The sequence below is a fragment of the Equus caballus genome, chromosome 2 (assembly GCF_041296265.1).
Source record: "Equus caballus isolate H_3958 breed thoroughbred chromosome 2, TB-T2T, whole genome shotgun sequence".
Taxonomy (NCBI): Eukaryota; Metazoa; Chordata; class Mammalia; order Perissodactyla; family Equidae; genus Equus; species Equus caballus.
The window spans coordinates 27324183-27343117 of record NC_091685.1 but is presented as its reverse complement, the minus strand read 5'-3'; the positions used below and the strand labels follow the sequence as shown (position 1 = coordinate 27343117).

General features: G+C 40.5%; 1 protein-coding gene across 2 annotated transcripts in view; it reads left to right on the top strand.

Annotated features, from left to right (window-relative positions):
• Positions 1–14459, top strand: part of YTHDF2 (YTH N6-methyladenosine RNA binding protein F2) — a 31416-nt gene extending 16957 nt beyond the window's left edge. Inside the window, exon 5 of one of the 2 annotated variants that reach the window (XM_014737386.3) lies at positions 12369–14459. In XM_014737386.3, the coding sequence (XP_014592872.1) occupies positions 12369–12397 (29 nt within the window). In that variant the 3' untranslated portion in view covers positions 12398–14459. Of the gene's footprint in view, positions 1–10391; positions 11241–12368 lie in introns of those variants that run through there. The other variant, XM_001500333.6, reaches the window with a different exon arrangement.
• Positions 14460–18935: the final 4476 nt, after the last annotated feature.

Sequence of the window (18935 nt, the reverse complement as noted above, 5' to 3'; positions counted from 1 at the left end):
CAAGATTACCCCACTTTAGTGGCAGAGCTAGAACTAGAACCCAGACAAGTTCTTGAGTAATTCAAAGTCATTTATGACAAATGTTGCTTTGCTTGGAGTCCGTGAACCTGCAGAGGGATGGGAGGGGGGAGCAGGGTGGACCTGAGTGAGAGCTTCAGAGCATAAACTCCAAAAAAATGGTAACAATGATTTAAAACAAACTTTGAGTCATCTGGAAAGTATTTACAAAATTACTGATAACTAGGCTCTACTCCCAGACTTACTAAACTAGAAATTTTGTTTAGTAGGCTCCCTAGGTATTTTTTACAGGATTAGAAATGCTTGACGAGAAGTTCCTCAGTTTGTGCGAGTTACCATCTGAGAGTACTTACACTACAGATTCTTGTGCTCCCTCACCTACTAAAGGAGCATCTTTGGAGGTGAGGCTTTTCAATCTGCATTTTATCAGCTTTGTAGATGATCTCTTGTATTTAAAGTTTGAGAACTCTTAGATTATGTGTGTCATTAGTGTTTTGTGTGCCCCCCACCTCCAATTTTTCATGCTTATTTTACCTCTAAGTTTTCTTTCTAAAATTTCTTCCTTTGTACTGTAGTCCAGCCTCCCCCGCCATGCCAAGTTTCTGTTACCTACTAGACTCAGGACTGAATCTTTAGAAACAGTGTTAGAATTCACCATGTGTCTGATAAGCCTGGCTGTGCATTTCAGTACTGTGTCTTATATAAAGGCTAAAAGAGTTCTTTGAATAGTTTGCCCACTTTCCATCAGCTGTCAATGTTATGAGCTTCCAGTGAATTGTCTGCACTTTTGTCCATTAAAAGGTGGCCTTGTCTTTGGCTTAATATCCTACACGTGTAACTTCATGTTATCGGCTACTCTTTTAGAGGCATTATGGCTACTTCTAAGAGGCATTAATGTTTGAAGTTTTACATTATTTAGTGTTTTTCTTTTTCCCCCCCCCAAGCCCCAGTACGTAGTTGTGTATCCTAGTTGTAAGTCCTTCTAGCTGTTCTGTGTGGGATGCCACCACAGCATGGGTTAACGAGCGGTGCATCGGTCCATGCCCAGGATCTGAGCCAGTGAACCCTGGGCTGGGCTGGCAAAGCAGAGCACATGAACTTAACCACTGCGCCACTGGGCAAACCCTATTTAGTCTTCTTTTTATTGTATCTTCCTTTTTATGAACATATTAATATTTGAGAGAGTGGTTAGATAATTTTAAGCTATAAGATTTAGTGGATGGGGCTGGCCTGGTGGTGCGGCAGTTAAGCTTGCACGTTCTGCTTTGGTGGCCTCGGGTCCGCCGGTTCGGATCCCGGGTGCAGACATGGCACTGTTCATCAAGCCATGCTGTGGCAGGTGTCCCACATATAAAATAGAGGAAGATGGGCACAGATGTTGGCTCAGGGCCAGTCTTCCTCAGCAAAAAGAAGAGGATTGGCAGCAGATGTTAGCTCAGGGCTGATCTTCCTCAAAAAAAAAAAAAAAATTCATCAGTAAATTCAATTTTGGGGCCAGCCCCGTGGCCAAGTGGTTGAGTTTTTGTGCTCTGCTTCAGTGGCCCAGGTTTCGGATCCTGGGCGCGGACATGGCACTGCTCATTAGGCCATGTCGAGGCGGCGTCCCACATGCCACAACTAGAAGGATCCACAACTAAAATATACAACTATGTACTGGGGGGATTTGGGGAGGAAAAAAGCAGGAAAAAAAAAAAAAGATTGGCAACAGTCGTTAGCTCAGGTGCCAATCTTAAAAAAAAAAAGATTTAGTGGCTGCTAGCTGTCTTTAGGTTGCTCAAACTGAGATGTTAAAAGCTGATTTTTAAAGGTAGTCAGTTCTTTGGCATGTGAGAAGGGAATCTATTAAGGATATTACATATGATGGGTGTTTAAAAAATATGTAGGTGTATGTATATATTAGGTTGATATTATCAATAGAGCATGAATCCTAGATTCTGTGATCTTATTAACATATCATGTATAGTAGCGGAAAGGCTCTCGGGGCTCTAGAAGACCTGGTGTCTTTTTTTTTTTTTAAGATTTTCCTTTTTCTCCCCAAAGTCCCCCGGTACATAGTTGTATATTCTTAGTTGTGGGTCCTTCTAGTTGTGGCGTGTGGGATGCTGCCTCAGCATGGCTTGATGAGTGGTGCCATGTCCACGCCCAGGATTCGAACTGAACCGGCAAAACACTGGGCCACTGCAGCGGAGCACCCGAACCTAACCATTCGGCCACTGGGCCAGCCCCAGAAGACCTGGTGTCTTATCTCCACTATCACTGATTTGAACAAGTAAACTTCTCTGAGTCTTAGCATTTTTTTAAAAATAGGGAGAATACCTTATCAGTTTCTTAGGAGGATTAAATATATAAATGAAGTGTTTGCATACAAGTCTTTTATGAATGATTATTATGATCCGTAAGGCATATATATGTGTATTTTTATATATGCATAAATATACACACCTTTATTTACTTTGAATCAGTCATCAAATTCTTCAGTAACTTTTGGCATGGTACTTAATAGTGCTACTGGGTTTTCGTTTTGGGGTTCAATCCTTGGAATAGACTCGAAGGCACAAGAGTGAAAGGGAGGTCAGTTAAGAATCTGAGGGAAAGTCCAGGTGAGAGATGACTAGCTTGGACTAGAGAGGTATTAATGGAGGTATTGAGGAGGGTTCCTTTGGAAATTTTTGAAGGTGGAGCTGAAAGAGAGTATCATTTATCAGGTAGCTGGAAAGCATGTTCTAATGATTGATTGTTTCTTTCTGAACTTATCTGTCACATGCAGAATATGCTTATGCTGGGAGTAGGGGATTTGACAAGCTATTAAAAACCTTATTTACCTGAAGTGTTGTGAGAAATTGGTGTTATTTGTGAAATTAGTTTTGGTTCACATGTTCTTATCGGGGAGCCAAGGAGTGATTCAGAGAATAGTCCAGCCTGTCAGAGTATTTCATTTGGTTTAGAACTGGTGTTTTCTCATTTTACTTTTAGTTAAGCTGAAAAATGTTAATGTATCTGTTTATCTTACCCTTTGTTCTGTTACTAGTCAGATTTATTATTCAGGTACTGATAATAATGGATTATTCAGGCTTTTTACTTCTGATTCTTTGGTGAAATGTATACTCGAGTTCAGCTACTAATTAACAGTCTTGGAGAAGAATTTTATGGTAGGAAAGGTTCTTAATTAATGCATTTACTTCATCTTGGTGCTCCTACTTCAGTTCCAGAAATTTGTTCCAGTTGAATGTTTATTTCTGCACCTAGGAAACTCAAAAGAGGATGAGAAGATAGAAGATATTTTGAATAAAATATCACAGTCCTACTTTAAGTTGGAGAACTGATGGAAAATGTTTTTGTTCTCTCAGCTGTAGAAGGCAGAATAGTATATATATTCAGTCTTTCTGCTATTATACTCATTTAGCTTTTATTCACAGTGTCGGAGACTGTAAAGATAATCTGATAAACCATATAAAGCACTGAGGGTGATTTTAGTATAAGCACATTTTTTCATGTTAGCCTATCTAAGCATTTTCTTATTTTTAGCCAGAGGCGCTAAAATTTGTGTTCTTTTCTAACAAAGCCCATGGGGACATAGGAAAAATTAGTTGAGGGCTATATAAGTAAATTTAAATTTGGGGGGTTAATCATCAGGTTTTAAAGTTAATAAAATTATCCCCAACAGATAAATAGAAATATGCTCCAGTTGTGTTTTATGGTCCACTTAAAAGTGGAGGGAGAGGGGTGGTAGTAGAAATGAGAAAGGATCATAAGCTAAATAGAGGAAAAGTAAATAAGCAGAGAGATCTACTGTATGTATTAAAGGAAAAGATTTCAAATGTGCAGACTTTAAGTAACATTGCCACCTTGTGGCTTTTAGGATATTTCTTCTAGAGATGAAGTATTTTATAATCATAGATGTGAAGTCGAGAGGGGCTGAGGTGAGGAGGGTGGATAGTGTGAGTTTTGCCTCTAGTTATTTAAGTGACAAACCAGATATTGAAGGCTAAAAACTTCTTACCCTAGTTTATACTTTCTTTAATTTTCTTTCTTTTTTGAGATTGTCGACTGATTTGAAGATTTGGATGAATGTCCTAGTGGGAATTTTGGGGTGGGTTGTGAATTCAGGAAAATCTTGGCTTTGCTGTTTTCCTCTACTCTTTGCTTATTACCGTCATGGTATCCTTGAGCTCTAGGAATGCATCTTCCCTTCGCTTTAGCATTTGAGCTGTTTTCTGGTTAACTGGGACTTTGTAATTAATTTCGTGTTTGTGCTTGAGGATCTTATGTTTACCTCTTTGCTCCTCTGGACAGCCACTCTGTAGTAGGAGCTTAATCTGGACTGGCCGGTCCAGCCTGTTCCTACCACAGGTCTCACTGTAGCTGCCTTGTACCTGGCTGTAGGGGCACTAGGTTAAGAAAGTGTTAGGCAGGCTTCATGTGACAACACCATGGGGAAAACCAACTTGCCATACCACTTGCCCTGCTACAGGGGCTTAGTAGCATCTTCAAATATTTTTATGGAGTGTCCAACAAGACACAAATGTATATTGTACTTATGGCAGTTCTGGCTGGGACTTGTACTCTTTGGAGATCCAAGTTTTCTTTTATGTGTTGTTCTGTTCTTTTCCCTTTGTTGTGTATCCATCAGCATTCTCCTGCCCCTTACCGTTTCTTTATTGAATATTACCAGAGTACGACTGGTTGATTAGAAATGTCAGTTAATACAGCTGACCTATAAGTGAAGCCCTTTGACCATAAATATGGTCAGAGCATTTAGTGGAGTTGTTCTCAGTGGTGATAGGAAGTAGTCACAAAAGTGAAAGAAAACCTGTAAGAGAAATTTTTATAGAAACTAAAAGGTTTTGGGGCCAGTGCGCACGTTCCACTTCTCGGCGGCCTGGGGTTTGCCAGTTCGGATCCTGGGTGCGGACGTGGCACCGCTTGGCAAGCCGTGCTGTGGTAGGTGTCCCACGTATAGAATAGAGGAAGATGGGCATGGATGTTAGCTCAGGGCTAGTCTTCCTCAGCAAAAAGAGGAAGATTGGGAGTAGTTAGCTGAGGGCTAACCTTCCTCAAAAAAAAAGAAAAAGAAAAAAGAAACTGAAAGGTTTTATGGAGCCAGCCCTGTGGCCGAGTGGTTAAGTTTGTGTGCTCCAGCTCTGGTGGCCCAGGATCTTGCTGGTTCAGATCCTGGGTGCGGACGTGGCACCGCTCATCAGGCCTTGTTCAGGTGGTGTCTCATATAACACAAGAAGAAGGACCTACAATTAGAGTATACAGCTGAGTGCTGGGGGGCTTTGGAAAGAAGGAGGACAAAGAAAAGAAACTAAAAGATTTTTAGTAGCCAAAAGTGGTTAAAAAAATATTGATCCTTGTGTTAGAACCTTCTCCCTGTCATCTTTTCTCATTCTAAAAGACTTGTAAAAAGCTGCTAGGCAGGCTTTATTTTCATTTTTGCCAGAATACCCTTGTGTTTGATGACTTTTAGTGTAGGTCTGAGAAAATAAACACATTTCAAAGTTTTATGAATTGTTAAACATTTTGTGCAGCTGATTTTTGCGGAAAAATTAAGTAAAAACTGTCATTTTTCCTTCTACTTTTTTTATTTTGAAATAATTTCAATCTTAGAGAAATTTCAAGAATAGTACAAAGAAGTCTGACATACTCTTCACCCAGATTTACCAATGTAATACTTTGCCACATTTGCTTTATCATTCTTTTTGTTATGTGTAATTTTTTTTTCTGAACCATTTGAGAGCAAGTTCTAGACATCATACCCCTTTCATCTAAATATTTTGCTGTGTAGTTCCTGAGAACAAGAACATGCACTGATAATCACAGTGCAGTTATCAAAATCAGGAAGTTTAACATTGACACAATACTATAATCTACAGGTCTTACTCATATTTTACCAGTAGTTGTAATGTCCTTGATAGCAGGTTTTTTGTGGTCCAGTACAGGATCTTTTAGTTTTCAATGTCTCTTTATCTGCAAAGATTATATGCACCCATACCCCACCCAACCACCTGTTTCGCTTTATGTCACTGACATTTCTGAAGAGTGTATGCTATTTATTTATTTTTATTCAGGTAACATTGGTTTGTAATATTATATAAGTTTTATGAGTGTATATGCTGTTTATTTTTGTAAAATGTCCCTCAGTTTGTCTAAGGTTTCCTCACTATGTACATTCAGATTATTCTGCTTTGGCAGGAATACTACATAAGCGACTTTGTGTCCTCATTGCATCACATTAGCAGGTATAAGATGTCTGTTTATGCCGTTATTGGGACAGTTAACTTTGATCACTTATTTAAGGTGTTCATCAGGTTCTCCACTGTAAAGCTGTTTCCTTTTAGTAAGTGGGAAAATAGAGAGTGTATAAATATCTTATTCTTCATCAAATTTTCACCCTTCAGTTTTAGCATCCATTGCTAATTCTAGCCTAGTTCAGATATTACTATGCTGTTACTTACTTATCCTTAAAGTTATATAATGCTCAAATTGTCACACATTTGGGCAGTGGGAGGATCCTGTTTATAATCTGTACTTGTTTTTTTTTTTGCTGAGGAAGATTTGCCTTGAGCTAACATCCACTGCCAGTTTTCCTCTTTTTGTGTATGAGCTGCCACCACAGCATGGCTGCTGACAGATAAGTGGTGAGGTCCACACCTGGGAACCAAACCTGGGCTGCCAAAGTGGAGCGCGCCAAACTTAACCACTAGGCCACTGGGGCTGGCCCTAATCTATACTTTTAATGAGACTAATGTTTAAAAAACCTAATCTGATATTTAAAATCTTGTGAGTCATTTACCGTTTTTTTTTTTATTCATGCCAAATTAATTTATTTTATTTTTCAAGATAGTGTGATGTGAATTGGTGGTCTAGTGGTTAAGATTCGGTGTTCTCACCACCTCATCATCCCAAGTTTGTTTCAGGGAACCAAACCACCTGTTTGTTGGTTGTCATATTCTGAAAGCCATGTGTTGCTGTGATGCTGAAAGCTATGCCACCAGTATTTCAAATACCAGGGTCACCCATAGTGGACAGGTTTCAGCAAAGCCTCCAAACTAGACAGACTAGGAAAAAGGACCTGACCACCCACTTCTGAAAAACTTGTCCATGAAAACCCTATGACTTTCAGTGGAACATTGTCTGATATAGAGCCGGAAGGTGAGAGGATGGCCCAAAAAGAGGTCCCCTGTGCTGTACACAGGGTCGCTAGCAGTCAGAATCAACTCGATGGCACTAACAACCAAGGATGTAAATGCTTAAGTATCTTTGTAATCTCTCAGAAGATGGATGTTATCTTTATTATTTGTAAATATATAAGCTTATTTTTTATGTACACAGCAAAACTGTATTTGGAAAGAGAAGAGCAATTCAGCTTGCTGAATTCTATCAAAGTGATGTTTTCTTGTTGTTGATCAGGAGATTAAGGCAGCTAATGTCATTTGTATAATTTCCATAATTTAAAATAAACTTTATGGCATATGGCTGTACATTATGATGCAGGTTGTACTTGCCTTCTTGGTATCATTGTGTATTTAAGATTCAGGAATAGTTTTACATTATGTTTGGGGCAAAATTGAACAGAGAGGCATTTGTGGGGCATAGTAGCACATTATAAAGAGGAACAAACTTTCTGTTTAAAAAATAAGATGACGCAGTAAGTGCAGTTACACAATGCTGTGTTTTTTTTTTTTGTTTTTTTTTAAGATCGGCACCTGAGCTAACATGTTGCCAATCTTTTCTTTTCCCTTCTTCTCCCCAAAGCCCCTCAGTACATAGTTCTATATTCTAGTTGTTGGTCCTTCTAGTTCTGCTATGTAGGATGCTGCCTCAATATGGCTCGATGAGCAGTGCCATGTCTGTGCCCAGGATGCGAACAGATGAAACTCTGGGCTGCCAAAGTGGAGTGCGTGAACTTAACCACTCAGCCACGGGACTGGCCCCCACAATGCTGTTTTGAATTTATTCTGACTAAATATTTTAAATATCATTATTAAGCATGCTAATGAACTTACATATAAGTGTGTTGCTTAGGGAAAAACGGATTTCGCAAAGTCTGGGTTTTATAATTTAGTGGTAAATTTGGGGCACGTAAGTTTATTTGTATTCCTGGGGTTACAGTACGTTAAAATAAGTGATAATAGGCAGAATTTTTTTTTCCAGTTTTTTTTAATTTTTTTATTTATTTTTAAGAATGCTGAAAGCATTCTAAAGATTTTATTTTATGCTTTTTCCTTTTTCTCCCCAAAGCCCCCTGGTACATAATTGTGTAGTTTTAGTTGGTCCTTCTAGTTGTGGCATGTGGGACGCTGCTTCAGCATGGCCTGATCAGCGGTGCCAGGCCCGCACCCAGGATCCGAACCAGTGAAACTCTGGGCTGCTGGAGTGGAGTGCACAGAGTTAACCACTTGGCCACGGGACCAGGCCCCCAGAGATTTTTTTAAAATTATGTTTTTTTCTATTACAAATGATATATTCATTATCAAAACTTTGGGAATGTATATAGAAAGGGCAAAAAAAGGGTGAGGGCATCAGTACCGCAGCCCAGGAACTTTAAAATTTTTGACATCTCTTTTATGTTGAACTGAATTTTTTTCTTTTTTTCTTTTCTTAATTTTTCTCCTGCTTTTTTTTTCCTCCCCAAATCCTCCCAGTACATAGTTGTATATTTTAGTTGTGGGTCCTTCTAGTTGTGGCATGTGGGACGCTGCCTCAACATGGCCTAATGAGCGGTGCCATGTCTGTGCCCAGGATCTGAACCCTGGGCTGCCGAAGCAGAGTGCACGAACTTAACCACTCGGCCATGGGGCCAGCCCCTGAATTTTTTTTTTCTTGAATTGAGTTTGATTTCCAGAGATAGGAGTGTATGGGTGAGTTATTTTATTAAATTTGAAATTTCAAAATGGCTTACTTAAAAAATAATATCCCAGATCTTGGTGTGTTGGTGAGTTTATCCCTGAATTCTAGATACATGAAGTGGGACATCACAAAAAGAAGACTGTTCTTTCTGAATAAACAATTTGCTGTTTTTATGTCCATGGAGTAATTTAGTGGTAGAATAGTTAGTCCATCAGAAAGCCTCACTTAAATTTGTTGACTTTTATGTAAATATTTGTAATAACATGGTGTAGAGAAAGAGCCATATGGCTCTACATTTGAATCTTGGTTGTTATTTAGTTAGGTAACCTTGCTCAAGTAACTTTCTTGAACTTTAGTTTTCTTATCTCTAAAGCTAATACAGCTCTTACAGGGTGGTTATAAAAATTACTATGTACAGTGCCTGGAACATGGAAGCCCATTCATTTTGAGTCATATTTAACTTTAGAACCATAGCTACCATAGGGTGGATGGGAGCAAATGACTCTACTCAAATAGATTGATGAATCAAGTGTAAGTTCAGGCCTGTGTGCTCCTAACCACTTAATGCTTTTGCTTTTAAAAAGCATGTCAGTTGAGTCATATTTTTAAAAATTCCAATACATGAGATAGTGTGTGAAATGGAAGACTGTTTAGGATGAATTTATGAAAGGCTCATAAAGAATCATTGTTAGGGGCCGGCCCCGTGGCCAGTTGGTTAAGTTTGTGCGCTCTGCTTCGGCGGCCCAGGGTTTCGCCGGTTCAGATCCTGGGTGTGGACGTGGTACCGCTCATCAGGCCATGCTGAGGCGGCATCCCACATGCCACAACCAGAAGGACCCACAGCTAAAAATATGCAACTATGTACTGGGGGGCTTTGGGGAGAAAAAAAAAAAGAGATTCTTAAATGAGCAGTTAGATTTATTTCAGGGAAAACAAGTACTGCAGTCAGTTTTCAAAAACCACCTCTTAAGTGGATTTTAACCTCTCCCTAGGGAAAGGGAATGATGTTCTTGTCGTGGTCTAAGCTTTCTGTATGTCAGCTCATTAATTCTCCCACAGCCCTGTGAGATACGGATCCTCGTTTACAAACAAGAACATTGAGGTTTATGGATCTAAGGCCTTGGGACTAGTATGAGAAGACTCTCTTAATACTGTTAGGGTTTATATGCTGCTTCCCTCCTTCAGGCTATTGATGTATGTTTGAATTACTTCCATTAGGCCCATATTTTGAGGGACTGAGAAGTATTAGCCTAAACCATCTATAATAGGAAAACAACTCTGTTTAGTCATCTAAGAAATTTTAAAGTCGAAGAAAAATAGTTTTATATTAATTGGGATGCTTGAGTGTTACTACTATGGTTTAAAATATAAGAAGTTAAAGTCAATTTTTGTGGACTATATTCTATCTAGCACAAATAGTTAAATTTCTATTGTTATTCTATGAAGTTTTAATTCTTAAGCAAGACTGTTCAGATAAGTTTTAACTAATTCTTTGGTTTTTTTTTTTTTAACCTCTGTAGGAACGTCAAGGTCGTGGGAAATAAAAGGCAGTTCCGCACAGACTGCAGCAACGGTTGCATCTGCATATCCTAAGAGGAAAAAAATGACCTTCAAGAGAATTAGGACTTTTTTCTTAATTTCATTGACTTCAGAGACGATTGCAGACTTGCAGTTTAAGTATTGGAATTTCACAAAAGACATAGGACTTAACTGGAAAATGAAAAAAAAAAGAAAAAGAAAAAAACTAAACAAAAAATCCCTCTAGGTAGCTTAGGTGAAAAATGTCCCTTTTATTTTGGCTTTGGTTGTGATTTCAGAGCATAATGCTTTGTTTTTTGTCTTTTTACTATGTTTTTCCGGATTTTAAAGTCCGTAAGTGCATACAGTTTTCTCTAATTTTTAAACCCTTTCCTCCCCCCATTTTGACATTTGCACTTGGAGAACACTTGAGTTTCGAAGGTTTTGGGCCTCCACCCCAGAAAGTGGGAATTTGGTTTTTCCCTTCCGAACTGGAAGAACATTTTTATGAAGAATTTTTGTCTTGGAGAATTTAACAGTGTTACCCAAGGTTGTGTCTTTAAGGGTGGTTCATTTTCTCTGACCCTTTGTTACTCGAAGTAAAGTACTAGGAGTCCTAAGAAATGTTCTGTTCTTGTACATTATACTGATTAAGTCAGGATTAATTTGATTTCAAAGCTAAGAACAGTGGTAAAAACCTGTTTACAGAAATGCATTTTGGAAGAGAAAAATATTGTAAAACGTGTAGTGAATGTTTCTTCAGTTTCTTGTTCAGCCAATGAGGAAAGGGCATTGCCTTTCTTTTTACCATTAATCACTTCTCAATAAACGTGAGATCCTGTTGAGCATCACTTCTAGTACCATTTCTTAGTGTTATTTGAGTTTGCTATATTTTATGAAGGATTTGGAGTGTAAGGAGCTTTAAGAGGTGAGATGATGACTATTTTTAGAAAGTTTGTTGAGACAAAATAGTTCAGACTTGCTTTTGTACCCAAGGCTGGATAACCATAACCTCTGCAAAGCAAGGTGGGCCAGAATTTGTAATGCTTTATTTCTGGATACTTCCCAGAGAAGGTAGAGCTAAATCATTGAACAGATATTTGACTGTGTTTATTAGATGCCAGGCACTGTGCTCACCGTGTGGAAGCCTGGCCAGATAGCTTATGTGTAAAATAGCTAGAGCCCAGTATCAAGGATGTAAGCGTGCATCTGAAATACGGCTTATTTAGATAGGATTCCGCATGGATGCAGGTCCAAGAATAAGAAATTGCAGTGGCCTGGGTCTTTGTGAACCAACCGTATAACCGTAATGGTATTTGATTCATCCTTTTTTATTTTCTAAGGTTTAAGGCTTCTCTGCCTTAAAGATTTTTAGCCCTTAAGATGTCCCACTTTTGGAGAGTTAGTTAAATGTGTGAGAACTTACATAATAAAAGGGGGTTCTGAAAATGGGTTTTAATACTGTTGTATAGTGTTTGCCCTCAAATGACTTATTCATATTATTCTACACAGCCCAGGCTACTAAATCAAGGGTGTGATAAAAGTAATAAATGCTGATTTGTAATTAGCATTATAGTCTAGGTGAGAACTTTTTGCTGCTTGAGGCACAGTACAGTACACCTAAATTTTTTATTCCTATTTGCCAAGCTTTTTGAAATAGATTCCCCTTAAACAGGGGCATCCTTTGTATTTTCATCAGTTTGAAGATGCCCAATTTCTGAATTAGAAATGTAACATTCAGTGTTTTCAATTTTAACTCAAACTTCTGTGACTTCTAGAGGACTCCCATGGACTTAATTGTTTAGTACTTCACCTTCAAAAGGGAAAATATCCTGAGAAAAGCAAATTCAAAAGCAATTTTACCTAGATTTTCCTACCTTGTATTCAAGTTGGACATTCAAGTTGGAGATATTCAAGATGCTTTTTTGCAATTTGAATGTTAAAGTCAGTGCTTCTCACTCTTTCTTTTCATGTCACAGATTCTGGTATGGCTTTGGGAGCACACTGAAGGGAATTTGGAGCCCCTGACAAGACAAGGCTGCTCGTCTAGCTCTCCCTGAGTGCTGATGGGGTTGGGATGTTGGATTTGTGTGTTAAAAAAACAAAACAAAAAACCCGAACATATTGTCCTTTAGTATAAAAAAGAGTTTGTTCTAAAAGTTGGTTTGGTGAAGACCCCAAAATGCAGCTAAACTAATTTTTTTATTTACTAATGACAGCTTTGCTAGTGGAAATTGTTGACTTTTGACTATTTGCACTCAATACTTCTGTCATTTGTGAATGTAAGACTTTGGATAGCCATGTTTGTTTATTTTTCTCCTTTGTTAAAGATGAGGGGAACCTGAATAATCTCACCACATACCGTTAGTGTCAATTCAAAGCATTTTAAACCTTTAATATGAACAAAACGTATAAATCTTTTTTTTTAAAGGTTCTACTTTTCGTTTTTCTCCCCAAAACCCCCGGTACATAATTGTATATTTTAGTTGTGGGTCCTTCTAGCGTGGCCTGATGAGCAGTGCCATGTCCGTGACCAGGATCCGAACCAGTGAAACCCTGGGCCATCAAATCAGAGCGTGTGAGCTTAACCGCTCAGCCACGGGCCCGGCCCCAAAATGTATAAATCTTACATTCACTCAATTTAATCTTAGTTATATTTGACTGGCTATCTTCCCTCAACATGTTCCATTTTTAAAAAATTATTTTGGAATAATTTTAGACCGTTATGAAAATAGTATGGGGAGTTCTCATGTACCCTTTCCTCAGCTTCCCCCAAATGTCAACATTTTATATAACCTTAATGTGGTTATCAAAAACGGTAAATATTGATACAGTACCATTAACTAATCAACAGATCTTATCTGGATTGTGCCAGTTGTCCAAGGAATGTCTTTTTTTCTGGCTCAGCGTCCAATCCAGGATCCCACGTTGTGTTTAATTGTCCTTAGCCTCTAACCTGTGAGTTCTTCAGTCTTTACCTTTTATGATTTTGACACTTTTACAGAGTACTAGCCAGTTATTTTATAGACTGCAGAACTGGATTCGTCTCACATTTCATACTATTGATTGAGATTATTTTTTGACTAGAATACCGCAAAAGTCATGTACCCTTGTCTGCATTATATCAGGATACATGATGTCCGTATGTCTTCTTACTGGTGGTGTTAACTTTGAGCATTGGTTAAGGTAGTGTTTGCAAAATTTCTCCACTGTAAAGTTTCTGATTTTCCCTTTGTAATTAATAAGTAACTCGTGGCGAGAGATACTTTAAAACTATCAGTCTTTGGTTCTCTAATTTTGACATCTTTGGATTGTTATTGCCTGCAACAAGTATTACCATGGTGTTTGCCAAATGTTAATTCACTGTGTATGTTGTTATTCTACACTTATAAGAATTAGAATCCTACTATGAGGAGGAGCTGTCCCTTCTCCCCATTTTATTTATTCAGTTATATCAGTGTTTACTTAGGGATATTTTATTCCAGGGGACAATGTTACTTATTTTTTTCCTCAAATTTGTCCCAGCTTTGGCCATTGGGAGCTCCTGCAAGGTGGCTCCTGTGTCTTTTTGACATGCCCCCAGTGTTTTTTGGAGCCCTTCCTTACTTTCTCTTCCTTTCTAGTCTTATATTTTCCCTGCCCCAGCCTTATTTTTCCAAGAAACAAACGTTCCTTTTTTGGGAGAATATTTAGGAACCATCTTTGATTTTTTTTTTTTTTTAAAAGCAATTCTTTAAGTAGCAACAGATTGTAAAGTGAGGTTTTTATCACTGATGTGCGTGCAGAATTATTTAGCCTAATCAGAGCACCTAACCACTTCAGTTCTTCCTCCCTTTCCTAGTGCCATGTATGAATCTTCTGGAGTCATGGAGAGGGCGTTCACTTGACATACTCCTTCACCTAGAGTGAGACCCAAAGAATGTGGCCTGGTTTGCACCCTTCCATAATTTCTACCTTTAGCCTTGTGAATAGAGAGCCAAGGTGTTGGAAGTCCTAGTTTCTACCCCACAACTATTTTAGAGGTTCAGAGCTTTTTCTACCTGTGAGAAAATAAATGGTCATATACTGAAGTTTTCTGTTGTTTATTATAGAGCTAATATAGCACTTGAGTATTGCTTCTTATTTTGATCTTTAATTGAAAAATGATTTATTTGAAATGTCTGTCACGAATGTAGGACCCTTCGTTCTGAAAATGAGACTGAGAGTAAGTGTCCCTAGGGTTCAGATCTGACAGGGTTTACAATGTTTTTTTCGTTGTAAAGTAATACCACTTTCCTATGACTGTCACTCATTGCTAGTGGTTTCTGAGCATCTGGTGAAACCCTGAGAAGCCTTTCCTTGGAACTGTAATACTCATTACAGCTGCTGGGTTTGCATGCAACGTGGAAAGCTGACATGGCTGTGGGATAAGCCATGCACAGCCAGGTCAAGTGGATTGGAGAAGGTCCCGCAAACCTGCTGGCCTCTGCTTCCGGGTTTCCGGGACTGTGCTCAGGGCGTTACCTCCCGCCCCGCCCGGCTCCGCCCGGCCGCGGGGCTCGGGGACTGACGGCGCGTGCGCGAGGCCCCCAGACGCGTGGTTGGCTGCCGCGTTGTGGCCCGCAGGAGCTCTCCCTGCTAACCTGATGCTCTTCGTGCTCCCGCGACCCTGCCAACTCTAGCCCGCTGTAGCCTGCGGGGCCTCTCTACAGACCCTCTGTTGTACGCTTCCCCCTGCCCTGACCGAGTGCCTATTCTACTGCGGGAAACTGGATCAAGATGGTGTCTGCCATTGCTTTTGCACCTGCGCAAAAGCCGGTCCCCGTCCCAAACCCCTTAGCCTCACAGGTGAGCTAGGTCCCCTGAGGGCCGGGGAAATGGGATTTCGAGCTACCCTGCTGCGGGGCAAAGATGCCATTAGTGTCAAGCATGGCTTACGCTTCTACCTTTTTAAATAATGCTCAAAAATAATGGCTAAAAGTTCGAAGGGTATTACTCTGGCCCCACCTACTGGCCATAGGCGCTGTACACGTGCTGGAAAAAGAAAAAGTTAAAAGTTGCACTTTAAGGGTGAAGCTCCCTGAAGAAACTCTCAATTTTGTTGGTTGGTTCAGTTTTGCATGTAAGTGTAGTCATCTGTTTTTTCTATGCAGTCATTCAGCCTGTATTTTGTGAGCCCCTGTTGGTGCTATTGGTCACTAGGGGAACGGGAACTAAGATTCTTGTCCTCTCAGAATTCAGTTTAAGGATTACATTGTAACGATTTGGAGTTGTGGGAGATACACATGGGGTCCTGTAAGAAGAGAAGAGAGGCATCTACCCAGAAGATTGCTCTTTCTCTATTGGATTTTCCTTCCTAGCTTTTCCTTATCTCGGTGGAAACCACAGGAGCCCCTTGCCTCTTCATCTGCTTCACAGCTTCAGCTCTCACTCCTGGCTACTCTGCTCCATCATTAACCAGCTGTGTGATGTTGGGCAAGTCAGGGGATTGCTCTGAGCACACGTTTCTTCATTGGAAAGAGGAAGTGATGTCTGAAGCCATTTGTATGATTTTTGCAGAGATTTAAATTCATTTTAACTAAGTACTTTTCTAATAAAAAAATTCAGACAGTTACATATATAGAATAAAAGTAAATATCTTAGTATAACAGTTTGCTATCCTTCTAAACCTTTTATTAAAGAACTTTTGCTTTATGACATAAAATCAGCATATATAGCATTGTGTATTCCTAAATATATATAATCCACATAATTTTAAGTTGTTTTACAAAAATGGAATAATGCCAAACCATCTGCAGAGTTCCCCTGCCCCCCTTAGTCACTATTCCATGAAATTTTTTTTTCCTTCTTTCCCCAAAGTCCCCCAGTCCATACTTGTGTATTCTAGTTGCAGGTCCTTCTGGTTGTGCTATGTGGGACGCCGTCTCAGCATGGCCTGATGAGCGGTGCCAGGTCTGTGCCCAGGATCCCAGCCAGTGAAACCCTGGGCTGCTGAAGTGGAGTGCACTTAGTTAACCACTCGGCCACAGGGCTGGCCTCTGAATTTTCTATTTTAGTCGACTAAAGGAGGACCCAGTTCTTCTATGACAACATAATATGGATAGCTTTCTAGGATCCTAGGGTGAGCAGCACCCCAAGGGCCTGCATCTCCATTATCAAAAGCAACTTGGCAGAAGCTTCTAACAAGCCTTGTTCCTCTTCGGCATTAGAACCCAGACTTTTCCAGATTTCTGCTTCCCCAGAGCCTGTCAACTTTTGCAGAGTTAGGCACTCCATTTTTAGATGAATGTTTCCAAATCAAGGCATTTCAGTGCAGAAGTGTAGGACCTGTCCTGGACATGTGATTGGAGAGTAAGGCGGCCATGATTGGATGGAGAGGATAATGTGAGGGCGGGCTGCTACATGCCAGGCAGAGTTCTAGGCACTGGGGCAACAGCAGAAAACTAAAAGCACCTGCCTTCAGTGGGACTTTAATTCTGGTGGAGAGACAGATTTGTCAGGTGGTGATAAGTGCTATAGAGAAAAGTAACAAGAGAAAGGTTTGAGGCTGGAAATGAGAGTCATGCTAACAGAAGCCCAGAGAGGTGACAGGAAGACAAGTTGGGTAAGGCTTTGAGAAGAAAGCACCCACTTTTGAGGAAAGTATATCAACTTTTTCATTTTACCTCACCGTGCCTCCTATCTTTCTCCTTTCCCAGCCTAGATTCCAGGGTCCATCACAATCCTCCTCCTCATCTTGTATTCACCATCAACTACCTTGTGCCTTTCTCTTGCTTCATCTGTTTTCATCGACACAGCACAATCCTGGCTATATACAACACTCCACCTCCTTGCGCCTGTGCGGTTTAACATGGTTGGAAAAAAACAGTCAACCAGTGTCTTATTTTAAATGCACGATCAACCTCAGGAGGAGAATCATCATTTCCTCCATCTATTCACTTTCCTACTCACAAGACGCTCATTTGGTACTTTCTCCCTTTCCTCAAACCTCCATCTTGTATCTCAACTTTACTCTCAGTTAATGACCCTACTTGACTGAGGAAATTGAAGCAATCAGAACAAAACATCACAGACTCCCTCTGCAACGTCTGCTCAACTCACATAATTGGAGAGCACTGTTGCTTGAAACCCCGTCTCCCAGCCAGCGGCATCGCACGACCCAGGAACTTATCAGAAATGCAGATTATCGGGCCCCACTTCAGACCTACTGCGTCAGAAATTCTGGGAGTGGGGCCCAGCAATCTTGTGCTTTAATAAGTGCACCAGGTGATTCTGATGGATCTGAGTTTGAGAACCAATGTCGTAGGACGTTGCATGTTTTCATCTAGAAAAAAGCCCTCCACTTGTACACTAGACATGAATCTCACCAACTCAAGAACATGGATCCATCAAATCTCCATCTCTTCCACAGCCCCATTTCACCTCTGTTGGATCATTCCTATCAGCACACAACCACACTGTTGTTTCTCCCATTTCTACTGCCAGTGACCCCATTCCTCTTTGCAGCAAAACCCCAAAGAGGAAACTGGCTCCATTTCTCCTTCCATTCTAACTCTCTCCAGCCAGGCTTTCATCCCCTTCATTCTGATAGAAGTGGTCTTGCCATGGTCTCTAGTGACGGCGGACGGTTAATTCTCGGTCTTCATCTTTTTGACCCATAAGCACATGTGGCATTGTTGCTGTTTCCTCCTTGATGAACTTTCTCACTTGCATTCTAGCACAGCATCCCTCCTGATTTCCCGCCTATTTCGCTGGTTGTTCCTACTTAGTCTCCTTGGCTGGTTCCTCCTCTGCTTTTTGTCCTCCTGAGTCCAGAGTGATCCAGGGCTCAGTCCTTGACCCTCTACACTCAATAGATTTCATCCAGTCGTGTGGCTTTAAACACCATCCATATGCCAACAACTCCCAAATGTATAACCAGCCTAGGGCTGCCTCCTGAGCTCTGGTATATTCAACTGCCAGCTCGGCCCCTCCACTGGATGTCTCACCAAGTCTCAAACCCAAGACTTCCAAACCCCTTCCTTCCTCATCTGTGCCATCTCATTTAATAGCAAATTCATCTCTCCTGTTCTCAGGCCAAACCCTGGGAATAGTGTTTGACTCCCTTTCTCACATCCTGTATCATTTGTCAGCAAATCTTATTGGTTGACCACTTTTCGCCATGTCTGTGGGCCAAGTCACCGCCCTGTCCCACCTAAATGACAGCAACAATCTCTTAGCTGGGCTCTACTTCCACTTTTGCATTCTAGTCCGTCCTCCACACAGCAGCAGAGGGAGCCTGTGAAAGTATACATCAGAGCCTATCAGCTCACACTCTCTCATGGTTCCCATCTCACTCAAAGTAAAGGCCAAAGCCTTCAGCGGCTCATGAAGCCTTATGCCATCCGACCCCCATTCCCACTCTGCTCTCACTGCTCTCCCTGCTCACCTTTCCACTGTTCTTATCTACTCCACTCATCTTGACCTCCTTGCTACCCTTCAAACATGCCAGCTTCCTGTCAGTGATTCTTCGCCCCAGCTGCCTCTCCCACCTGGAATACCTGTCCCTCAGATATCTGCAAGGCCCA